At 41.6% G+C, this 12,748-nt stretch overlaps 1 protein-coding gene across 6 annotated transcripts in view; it reads right to left on the reverse strand.

Annotated features, from left to right (window-relative positions):
• EBF1 (EBF transcription factor 1) overlaps window positions 1-12,748 on the reverse strand; it is a 486,294-nt gene that overhangs the window by 12,133 nt on the left and 461,413 nt on the right. For all 6 annotated transcript variants that reach the window (XM_029583772.1, XM_029583769.1, XM_029583770.1 and 3 more), the window contains exons 12-13: window positions 1,708-1,773; window positions 731-908 (exon numbers count right to left, since the gene is read on the reverse strand). In XM_029583772.1, coding sequence (XP_029439632.1) covers window positions 731-908; window positions 1,708-1,773 — 244 coding nt within the window. The remainder of the gene's footprint in view (window positions 1-730; window positions 909-1,707; window positions 1,774-12,748) is intronic.

Below are 12,748 nucleotides of genomic sequence, written 5' to 3' on the forward strand. Positions count from 1 at the left end.
GGGCCTGGGACTAGAAGTGAAGGAAATGGATATAGTGATAGCAGGGAATCCGCAAGGAACTGAAACTAAAAAAGTAAGGCCCTGGAATTCAGTGCCACTGTGATGTCATAATGAAATGCAAGGTTTGCATGTTCCATGGACTCTTCTATTGCGTCTCTCTGATTTAAAGATTCTTCACAACTCCATACAATGCATAATGTCACAACCTTCACCTACATCTCCCTTTCCAAAAATATAGGTACTGTATTTTCTCTTTTTTTTGGCATAGAAAGATTTTTTTTTGACCCAGCAATTGTCTCTTACCAACCTTGTACTTCCAAGCTCAGTTGAAACTAGGCTAGTATTTGGTACCATGAGCCTTCATTCACAAACTCCCAGTGATTTTTTTTTCTCCCATTTTATATTCCCTCCCAACTAGTCTAGTCATTGCAGTGAGGGATCCAGGTTGGGGGCCTTGCACCAGGGCTCATCCAAAATCCTGCAATCATGGGCTCTGAATCCGGTCACTAGGTGTCACCCTTAAGCAAGGACTGAGAGTACTGCCTTCACAACATTCCCAGCCTTGGCCAACCCAAGGCACACAAGATTGGACCCTGGGATCAAACCAGAGTCCTTCCAAATGGTAGTACACAGCATCTACTAACTGTGAGCCATCAGGCTACCAGGAAGAATTCTTTGCAGTTATGGCACTCCTAAATGCACTTTAGGATAATTGTATCCCTTTGCTTACCCTGATTGGTGACTTGGGAGGCCTCGGAGACGTTGACAGCCAGTTGACCACTAAAAGAATTGACTCCCATCATACCTGCATGGACAGACGTGTTAGCAAGTGCCGGGAGCTGGTTGTGATTTCGTGGCACGCTGTACAATGCCTCGGCAATATCTGCTGCTCTCTTCAGGATTATTTCCTACAAACATAAAAAGAGAGCAATTTTTTAAAATGTCCCAACTGTGCTCCAAGTTAAGAAAAACAAAATAAAGCACTATTATCATGTTTACCTCAAAAATTATGTAATTACTATGAAAAGCAAGTAAAAAAAATAATAACAGGATCATGTGTGATGAACATAGCCCAGAAATATGAACAAACAATGGAACAAATTGTGCATATCTGCTCTATATGTCTTTACATAATTAGAGATATACTAAGGTGTGCAGACTTTCACAAAGTCTGCTTTATATGCAAAAATGGTAACTTGTACACCCCAAGTTGCAGCTTTTTTCCCCTGCCTAACAAACCAGATGGGTTTACAATAAAACACAAATAAAATGCTTAAGCTTACTCTTGTGAAATTTCATGCAAATTCAGTTAATGAGCTGCTTCGATGCTAAATCGAAGCAGTTCATCGTCGTGCTAAAATATGAGCGAAAAGGGAGGACTACTCAGTGAGGAGTGGTTATCATTTTTGGTAAAGATGTATGTACGAAACCCCTTCATGTAGGTTTTCTACTCAACTTATTTGCATAGAAGTCCTCAAAGCAAACTTAATGTGCAGAAATTCACAACTTGTGTGCGATTCTCAGTGCTTCTTGGTACAATGGTCCTCTAGCTATATTCTGCTTTTTCACTATGTTCATTAAGCATCTCTGCACTTTTATTAAAGCTACGCTACAGTAATAGTTTTCAGATCTGCCATACCATATGCTTTCTCAGGTCCTGATGGCCAACTTTTGCTACGTCTTTCTCCAAATGAATTTAGTCTTTACCTGATTATTATGTGGCATCCCATATAATGCCTCCACCAAATCAGCTGCCCTCTTCAATATCACTTCCTGTCATGGAAAAAAAATACATTTGCAACATTCAGTTAAATATTACAGTGGATGAGAAAGGGTTTTCTTTTTTGTTTGTTTTTCAGCAATGATTTTGACATTCTTCTTTTTCCTAACTTAATCAGTGAGGACCAGTGAAGGCGCAAAACAAGACACATTATCTTGCCTCTTTCACCTGCCCTAAAAACACTCAATCTTGAGAGGTTGTTTACCATATTATTTCAAATCAATGGACATCCAAACATGTTACGAATGCCTTAGACAGCTATGTTGCCTGAAATTGTATAATCAAAGAAGTACAAATTCAACAGACAAAATATTAGCTGGAGTTTCGAATCATCATACATTATTGTTCAGGAAGTTTTAGTGCTTTAAGCAGTAGCACCGGTTAAAGGAACAGTACTAATGAAGAAGAAGGATTTCGGATGTCTTTACCCGGGGTAAAATGGGGCCTGAAAGAACACTAAATATGAGCACCCATTTTTCTAATGCACACGCAGCCACATTCCCTGGGTGCTCGATACAGTATTTAAAAGAGGAGCTGTGTAAAAAAAAAAAAACGCTAGGGGAGAATTGTGTATCCATAGTGCTCAAATGCATCGGGCACCCACAACTGCAACAGGCACTCAGTGCCAGTGTCCATTTTTATCTTGCTTCTTCAGGCCCATCTCTGTTATTTTGCTGAGGTTGCTGAAGACGCCCATAGCTAAGTACCCCTTATTTATTTATTTATTTGAAACTTTTATATACCGACATTAGTGTAAAACATCATACCGGTTTACATTAGTATGGGCGTCTAAATTGTGGGCCATAAGAATTTTTTTTTTTTAATCAAGCCAATATACATTTATTTTTCAACACCAAAAGCTGTGAATTTAAGTGTCACAATGATACTAAGTAAGAGGAACCACGGAGGACCATATTTTTAAATTTCTCTTGAGCCCTTGACTCGCAGATTGACTTTAAGCCACCTCTGGGGCTGGAGTTAAATTTGCCGCATTAAAAAGTGCACATTGGGTGCTCTGCGATTTCCTGCATCGGGGGGGGGTAATAGCTAATAGCCTCATCTGCATGGAATATCCGTGATGGGCACTATCGGCTATGCATTTGTTTGGGCGCGTGTTTTGGACACGCTAATCTCCTTATTCAACTGAGTGGTAACCTAACGTGACTAACCATGCGTAGACCCATGAGCCAGGCTGAGCACACATTTTTGCATCAAAGTGGATAAAAAAAGAACTAAATTATTAATGAAAAGACTGGAAATTAAGGTTAATGACAGGGAACAATACAGCAACCATGTTACCTTATCCATGAAAAGGAGAAACTAAGGGAAGCAACTTTCAGACCATTTGCTATGGGACAAAGACCGTGGATACCATTTAATCACGGACCTTGCACCAAGTTTCGAAGAGAAGGGGTAGGCACTTACTTCCCCCCCCATTGAAACCCACCATGGGTGTAAAGGACTCACAGATATTTCTGCCCGTTTACTGTCTGTGTAGATTTTCACAAGGAAAATAAAGCAAGTAGACTTCAAAATACAATCTACATGTATTATTTTCTAATCCTTCCTTCCCTTCCTAGAAATACCTCCCTTAAACATGGCTAAAAGCACATGCATTGTCTCACAACATGTGCAGTTTTAGCCCTGTTGAAAGAAGGTAATTCTCAGAGAGGCAATTTCTGTACTTAAATGGCTTTGAAAATTGTCCTCAGAAGCATATCATGGCTTGATTCTCACACTTCATCGGCAAAACAGGGTCAAACGACACACTCTGCATGTTTTAATTTGGCCCTGCATAGCATCTCTTACAAGCCTGCTCTTGATTTCCTTGGAAAAAAAAAATAAATCCAAAACCCACAGGAAAACTCTGGGTTTCTGTTTACAGGGAACCACATTGAAGAACTAAGATCCCAAGGTTTAAACTGAGAACGGAGAGGCAGTGGTGGCTGCTAGACTCTTGTTATTTTTACATCCTTGCCGATAGTTTACAGACAGGTTTACCGTCAATGCTCACTTTTATAGTTTGCGTAAAGTTATAAAAAGTTTAACTTGAAAAAAAATATATTTTACACATTATCTCTTCCCATCCAAGCTACAAAAAGCAGTAATGCTCAATTTTCAGCTACTACAGGTTCTGATCAGAAAATAGAGATATAATTGCATTCATTTTGCTGTCACCATAACCTCTTCAAAAATCCTAGAACAACTCTCGAAATGACAAGCTTTTAGATGCATATTAGCATTTCTTCAATTTTAAATTCTCTATAATATGAGATAAAAAAGAGTTGTCGTACCGCAATAACTGCTTATAACACAGAAAACGTCCCAAATTCAAAAATAGGAAAGCTTCTGAACTTGGAATAAATGTTTACGCTTACCTCTGGCAGCAGAAGCCTCTGTGCAGTAAAGAGCTAAGAGTTGGGTCTATGGCACAATGGGCCATTATAGGATCAGTGCCCTGGGCAGGCACGACTGAAAGGGGCTTTGAAACACAAGGGGCAGCTGAGAGAGAAAGCATTCAGCCCTTTGCTTCGATTAAGTGGATTAAAAAAAAAACCAGGTACGCTGCTATGACTTATGTGGAAAAGCCGGAACACTTTGGAAGGCTGTGATATCTCCTCACTGGGCAGAGACAAAGTTGTGTGTGTAAAATGTTATCATCCATTGGCTCCCAAGGCCTTCTTCAGATGCAGAGACCTGTGTGACCCTGAAAATTACTGGACAACAGCCTCCGTGGGTTAACATAATGTTGATCCAATGAGAGATATCGAAATCCACAGTCCCTCGCTTTGTTTCACTCCACACACAGCGGTCGATTGTTTCCATGGTGTGCGCGAGCACAGAGGCAAGGCATCCTCTGCCCCTCCGCCATCGCACGCACGTGCTCACATACACCTCTCTCCAATGCCCGCCGCTTTCACTGGGGAAGATGAAAGAGGACAGAGCGTTATCTGCCTCTCAAGGCCACCATTCGTCAGAGTCGCTTTGAAAAATCTAAACTCTGAGCTGTCCAAGAGGATTTGGATTCAACCGCAAACTGGGGGGAAGCTACAATTCAGATACCGTAGTTATTTCTTTGCTCGCGGACTTGCAATCTAAGTTTCGTCTGAGGTAACGGAGAGTGAGCTGACTTGCCCCTCAGTCACAAGGAAGATAAAAACCAAAATGGTCCATTCCAGTCTGCCCAGGTGAGATTCCTTCACGTTGGGTAGGTGCACACATCATTTCCCATTAAGCACCCCAACGCCAACTCCTCCCCTCCCTTCCCCCCATGTCTTTGAGCTGGCCTCTCAACTCTTTTCCTACCACTGCCCCAAGCATGACCAACATCCTTCACTGCCTCAGACGTGAATATAGTTACTCCTGCGTGAGGCTGAGGTTCTGCTACCAAGTAGATCCCATTTCTTCCTATGGGAAGAACATTTTTTTTTTAAATCTGATTTTTATATTACACTTTTCGGCACTTCAAAGCGGATTACATTCAGGTCCTGTAGTTATTTTGACAGATATACAGCTCTTTTATATTTGGCATGCTAGCTGCCAAAAGCCCTCTTTTTATGCCATCAAGTAATATCCCCCACCCACCAGCTTCCCATGGTTTTAAACATTAGCCGAAGAAGACAACTTTAAAAGACATTTACCTGGATAAATTGGTTGCCTGAAAGTTGCCCACACTCATCCCAGCTACTGATTTCAAATGCAGTTGCGGGGAAAATTAGATGAGCAATGAAGTGTGACTGACTTTCTTAAAATATGGAGGAATGCTAAATCTCTCCCTCTCACTGACCCTTTTCTGTCTGTTTGTTTTAATACCAGCTAAGATGAGAAGCTTTGCCCCGGTGAATCATAAACCCCGGGGATGGGAACGTTGTAAGCAGCGAAGGATAAAGAAGGCAAGACATTACGTTAAAACTCAACATTTATTTACCGGACCATTGTTTTATGTTATGCTGTAAGCTGCCTAGTATGGTTGATCTAATATAGGCGGAATATAAGACATTTTAATAAATAAATACATGAACAGATGTGTTGGGACTGATGCCAGTCCTTATCCTGCTTGGCAGATCTCGGAAACAAGTGCTTTTAGTCAAGTTTCTCCTCTCCTGGAGGTCACCTCTTTTCTTTCATTCCCTCTTCCAAGAAACCATCTCCATATGGCAGGCTTACTTTTATACATATAGGGGTAGATTTTAAAAGAATGCGCACATGCACACGCGATTTTATAATATGCACATGCCGGTGCACGCATGTTATAAAATCGGGGTCAGCGCACGCAAGGGGGTGCACATTTGTGCAACCTGTGCGTGCCGACGCTTGTGGGCTTCCGCAGTTCCCTCCCAGTCCGCTCCAATTTAGGAGCAGCCTAAACAGGAAAAGAATGAAAGAGTGGCACACTACAAAGACAAATAATAAACACCGCTGTAAAAGAAAAGGTTATCAATAAAATTAAATAAAATAACTATCCACAAAATTAAAAAGAAATAATGTTACACGTGATAAAATAAAATTTAATAAAATCATACAAAATATATAAATAACATGAAAACATTATAAATAAAAATACAAATAAAAAAAATCCCAATATGGTCGGGTTTTGGCAATGCCTTCATCAGGGGAATTGAGAATACAACATCAGATACAGACATGAAAGGATGTGTGACACCTAGAAAAGCAAAATAAGTGGAACGCAATAGAGTTATTAATGATTCCATCCTTTAAATTTGTTAAGATAGCTAGGGTAAGGGCCAGAGCTGTTTCAATGACAGCTCCAGTATTGTAGAATAAGTTGCTGCTGGAGATTATGCAGGAGAAGACATATTTGCCTTTGAATAAGAAAGTAAAAATATGGTTGTTCCCTATGTAATTGAGGTGAATAAGGAAACTGAAGATTGGGTACTGATACTGGGCTCTGGAGTGCAGGTTTTGATGTATATTATTTGCGATGTGCTTGTTTTATGTTATTTTATTAGGTTTGTATTGTTTTTATGTCACAGATATTATGAAATTTTGTTGTACACCGCTTTGGGAAGCTTGTTGGCTGAGAAGGTAGTTTACGAAAGGAATGAAATAAATGCATAAATACATTTTTTTTTAACATATGCACTAAAATTTAATGCACTGTCTGGTAAGTAGCATTTTAGCGTGCATGTCAGATCTTTACTGATACACATGCTAAAACTTTTTTAGTACAAGTTTCAGTGCATGTGCCATCATATATCAAGCACACAGCACCTTTTGCACCCGACATGTATCCCTATCATTGTAGTATATCTTCTATTAAAGAAACTATAGCTGTTATTATGGCACTGAAAAGAAAAGAATTCTCAGTTTCCATAAGTTCAGTTTAATGCAGTGCAAGTCTTATTTTTTTTTTTTTCCAACCTGGCTAGCAAATCACTGGAGGCGACACTTCTTAATTCTCTTCTAAAAGCAAAGCGAGAGACAGGAGAAGGTGAGGGATTGAGCCAGAGAGAGAGAGAGAGAGGCCACCGAGCCCCTATCCCACCCCCCCCCCCTCCCCCAGGAAAGTTGGAACAATGGACCTTGCAAGGTGCTTGAAGAGCGGTGACCAGAAAATTGCTCTCACCTCCGTGTCATTACGCTGGCAGTGAACTAGCCCCGGAGCGTGTTTGTGTTCCGGGATCTAATATATTGCCTTTCAGTCAGAGCTGAGAGGCGCTGAGCACACAGACGGAACATGACGAGCAGGTCAGGAAAGCAATAAAGATTTTACAGAGCTGTCCAAGGTGCTAAATTTCCTCAATAATGGGTTTGGCACCATAGTGTTAACCTCTCATTTACTACCAGTTTGAGGGGCTAAATTGAAGTAGCTGACTTCATTTGCCTTGGAATGTATATTTTATGACATTAGGTAAGTAGATTGAAAGGGCAACACAGTTTTAACAATTTAAAGGCTAAAGTATGTTTCAGAGGGAACGGGAATATTTACTGTATATAGCTCTTTCGGAGTGTATAGAATATTGCACTATACTGATTAAATCTGTAAATGGCATTACATATTATTAGCGTTACGGCTAGAGAAGTGTATTTCAGAGAAATAGCAAATGTTTTCAACATAATACTTTTTAAATAACCCCTTACATATAAATTAAATGTTCATAAAATAAAAGAAGAAATTCGAGATGGGAGAACAAGTCTTAGGAGAGCACTTGGTCTTCTGTTTTACACATCCTGGCTTTCCCGGAGCAGGGAAACTTACTCTTACTTGTGCATGCACTGATGCGCCATGCGTCAGTGTCCAGCACAATTGCCGGGCCTCCATTTTCCGCCCATTTTATGATGACTAGGCCTTTGACCTAGACCACCAGACCAGGCTCTGATTAGTAGAAAGCAGAGGATGCGCCATCATGCCTGTCTAATGATGCCTGGACATGATTATTCAGCAGCCACCTCGCATTTGGCCCATTAAAGGATTTATGCACCGAGAAAGGACCTGCCCTGGCTGAGCATGACACATTTGATTTTCTGTTCGTTGATTGGCGATCGCCGTCCACCCCAACACTCTTATTAGAGGGACTTGCACAGGAGCGGGATGGGGGGAAGGGAGCGGCAGAAAGGCAAGAGAGAGAAAGAAATAGCCAAGGACACACATACACACATGCACGTGTGCAGGCAGAAGCCAAAGATCACAATTGCCACCTCTTTATGCCCACTTCCCCCAAAGACTCACAATGGCAAGAGATATAATCATGTGCCGACTGAAAGAGCTGCTCTGACTGGATAAGGAAGACTCCCTGGTTTGAGCACATATCCAAGAGCTGTTAAGCTTTTGCTTTGTTGCCTTTTTTTTTTTTATCTGAATTGGAAAGCACTTCTTTCTTTATCTCTGTATTGTTTTTCCCTTTTGAAGCCTGCTTGGACACCTTTGACCCAAACTCCTGCCTCACAGACTCAGAGTGAGACTGAGACTAGGACACCATAAATCTACCGACTGCAGCAGTGGGGGGAAATGCTTTCCTTTTTATTATTATTACTGGGATTTGTTTCCTATCTTTTTGAATAGGAAATTCTCTCAAGGTGGGTTACAGCATTTTAAACAACATCTTTAGCAAACAGTGGGCGTAGCTACAAACCAGTAGTCTAATGACTAGGAGGGTATATAAAATAGGTGTAGCGGCATAACAAGGTCTAAATCTAGAATAAATAGGAAAATAAAGCTCTCAACCTGAATAAATAGACAATACCTTAGTAAATAAAAGGTTCATAGAAGCAAGGGTCTGTCTCCCCCACCCTATCCCTTCCTTGACTGTGAGCAATAATAATCATTATAGGAAATGTAAAACATTAACAATAATTATGCAATGAGCTAGAAAGACTACCAGTTCGCGATGTGTAAATCTCTCTCCTTCCCTCCCCAATTCAATGAACTTTATCATTCTTCATTTGCCCAGTGAGACAGGAGGGTGAGCCCCGTGGGTCTCTCTCAACCGGTTCCAAGTGCCTGGCACGTGCCGGGTGCAACTTGCTTTGGAGACAGTAGCAGGTGGGGAGTTTGACTGGGGCGGCATTCCTGTCAAATCATAATGCAGGTGCCCTACGGTGAGTCCAGGGTGAAGAAAAGTCTCCCACGAGCAGAAGGGCCAAGGCCCGCTTCATTCTGATTTTCTGTATGAATGCAGAGCGTAAAAGGAGGGCCTCACAATCCTTCTGACTTTTTAGGATTTTACGCAGGAGGCATCAAATAAGTTGCCTCCACAGATTCACCAAATTAGTCTGACAAAGATTTATTTAAGATTTTTGAAAAGAAAAAAACACATCTGTGCGGCACAATACGCTTCACATCTTCAAGAAACCTAACATGGAGTTCTCGAGAACATCAGATCCATTTCTGAGAATTCAAAATCCTCTTTAGATTTTCCCCCAGATTCACTGGAGAAAATGTGACAGGATTTCCCCAACAGATATAGAGTAAAACCCTAATATTTCATCAAACACAGTCTGGTTAAACATTTGTTTATCCATCTCTGTTTCCAGGAGTTCCATGGTTCAGGCTACAATGACACAAGAGACATAGATTAGGACAGCAAATAAAGACCAGAAGGCCCAGCTAGTCTTTCAGTACTGAAGGTAGGTATCATGTGTCTCCTATGTGCCTTCCAACAAACCACTGCCCCCAGCGCATACTTGCTTTACTTCTGCAGTACTTCTAACCCAGTAGTCCTGAGGAACAGATGGAAGAAGCTGCCTCTTGACAGGGCTACTAGGCTACTGGGTCAGTCTGACATCATCAGGTTCTCATACACTCCGAGGCACCACTCAGAGCACTTATTAACTAAGATAAAACAACATAACTTTCCTTCCTACTACTTCCATGGTACTATATTTCATATAGAATATAATGTACTTTAGCTTCCTATTTGCAATACAGCTCACTACATAAAAAATTCACACAGATCCAATAAATTGCCTTCCCAGGATGAGAAACTGTGGCACAGTAAAAGAACAGGTAGCAAGCCAACAGCTGCAACATGATAAAATGCATCACATAAAACGTTTCAACAACAAAATACTGAAGATGAACTTTGGGAGAAAACTAAACAGAGTGAGAGAGGGGGCCTTCAGAAGCAGGATTTATTAGTAGGACCCTAGGCTTGTGCTTCAAGCAGTGAACATCTGGCAACCAAAGAAAAAGATACTGCCACCTCCCAATGTGGTCCTCCAGTGTTGAAGAGGGAAAATCCAGGGCTGCCAAGCCTTCCCCCATCTAATAAGACTCAGTGGAGCCAAAGAAGATCCACTCCCAACTCCTCCCCATCCCAATGTGCCCTGCTCTGCTCAAACTCTCTCTCAGCTCCCCAGGAGAATGGCACTTAGTCAGGTCCAGGTGGTCAGGCTTTCATAGTCAGGTCCATGGAAAAGGGTCAAGATCCAGAGAGTCAGGCCAAGGAGAGACAAAGACACACAGAAGAGACTGGATAAGACAGCAGGACTGAATGAAGCAAGGCAAGACAGGACAAAAAACGGCTGAATTAAGCAAGGCAGGAGAGGCAGGAACCAGGAATATAAGCAACATACTCTGCTATGGCAGGAAACCCATTGCTGAGGCATCTATGGGGCATGTAAAGGGGCCTTAAGTATCAGCGGTAGCTGACATCATCACTGGGTGCCGAGGTCCAGTTTCCTGCCATGGCTTCTTTAAGAGTAGGTGTACATCATGATCACGCACCTAGAGAGAGCCAGAAGGAGAGGACGACAGTGGGACCTGGGCACTGCGCCAGCATACAAGCCACAGGGAGCAGCATTCCTGCTACATGTAGGGACTGTCAGCGTGAACGGATCGGGGGCCCCCCTTGCCGAATGCAATGTATCTGCCCCCCGACGAATACAAATACCAAATGTAACGTATGCGGTCCCTCTGCACATCCCTATACAGAATTGCAGTTAGCTGGATGGGGGGTCTCCATTCTTTATATTATGCTTTCAGCTTCAGTAGTCTGGGCTGTGGAAAAACAATGTGCAAGGCTACAAAGAGTCAAATTTTGCATCTGTGCGCTGTTTGCCCCATCTCATAAAAGATATAGCAGAAATAGAAAAGATACAGAAAAGGACAATAGAAGTGATTTCGGGGATGGAACTGCTCCCTTATGAAGAAAAGCTAAACAGGCTGGGGTTCTTTAGCTTGGAAAAGAGAAGACCAAGACAGCATGGCTGGTAAGTGAGATGGCTCATGTGTGGGCCCTATGAGCCGTGCTACGTAACACTTTGCCTGAATCTGACTACCCTGGTTAAGGATGAATTCAGAAGTTAGGCCTTCATGGACTCAGAGTTCTCATGCAGACACAAATCACGTGACTGTGAACAAGTGTGGGAAAGGAAAAATTAAAAAGCAGAATCATAAGAAAAAGTCAATTCTTTTGGGAAAATTGTGTTTCTCAAAACACGGTTTCAGATGTGCAGATGGAGAGAAGGGTATAAATGAGGGAGAAAAGATTTTGTAGTCCAGAAAAACTAGAGGTAACAGAGTCATGTTGCTCTTCTGGGCTATTGTGACAACAGATAGAGGGAAGTATGGCGTTGCTTTATAATTGTAACTATTGCCTTTGCTCTGTATATGTGTGATACCTTTGCTGTATTGCAGGGATTTGTGCTGTGTCACAAAGTACCAGGTACTGGCAGGGGTTTCTCTTCTATTACAGATGAGACATCAGAATTTTAATGTTCTTTTTTGAATGATGAGTAGTAAGGGGGAAACATCCTAGTTCTGCTCTATGCTCTATGAGTTTCTGGTGATGCGGAGTATATAACAGGTTTCTGTCCCTCTTTATAGATCCTATGCTATTGGCATTATCAGACCTTCCTGGGTGGGAGGGGGAGATTAAGGGAAACAAACAAGGGAGAAGGGATAAAGGCACTAACAGTGCGCCCAGGTTTCTGAAAAACCTAAATGTGTCGTCAGTGAGAAATGAGCCTCTTTTAGAGTTGTGAGGCAGTTATTACTGTAATCCAGGCTCTATGAAAATTCTACGTTTTGTCATCAGGATTTCACAGATTATAAACCCTAAAGATTCAATACAACTAGAAATTGTAGTCAGAAATTATTATGCTCTGCGTTTACTTCCCAAATTGATCAAACCAGAGAACTGATTTCTATCTGTTCCAGGCACTCAGGGTTTAAAAGGGAGTGAATCTCCTCTTCAGAAAAAAAGATCTGAGCACTGGTAGAGAATAGCAAGGAAAAACAAAAGTGATTATTAATAAAAGAAACCTCTGGGACCATATACAGAGAGCGCTAACTCTTCTATAGACCTGTTAGATGTTGTATCGTGTATCGGGAAGCATTTAACATCAAAGTTTCATTTTACTAACAAACAATTCCTGGGCCTGGATATTGTAACCTCATTGTAGGTCACCACATTGTCTTTATGTTCACTTTTAACAATGCACTCCAACAGCAAAAGCCGTAAATCTTATTCCTGACTCCAAGGTGACTCTTCTTGCTTTCCTCAG

This window comes from Rhinatrema bivittatum, chromosome 18, assembly GCF_901001135.1.
Source record: "Rhinatrema bivittatum chromosome 18, aRhiBiv1.1, whole genome shotgun sequence".
NCBI classification, from domain to species: domain Eukaryota; kingdom Metazoa; phylum Chordata; class Amphibia; order Gymnophiona; family Rhinatrematidae; genus Rhinatrema; species Rhinatrema bivittatum.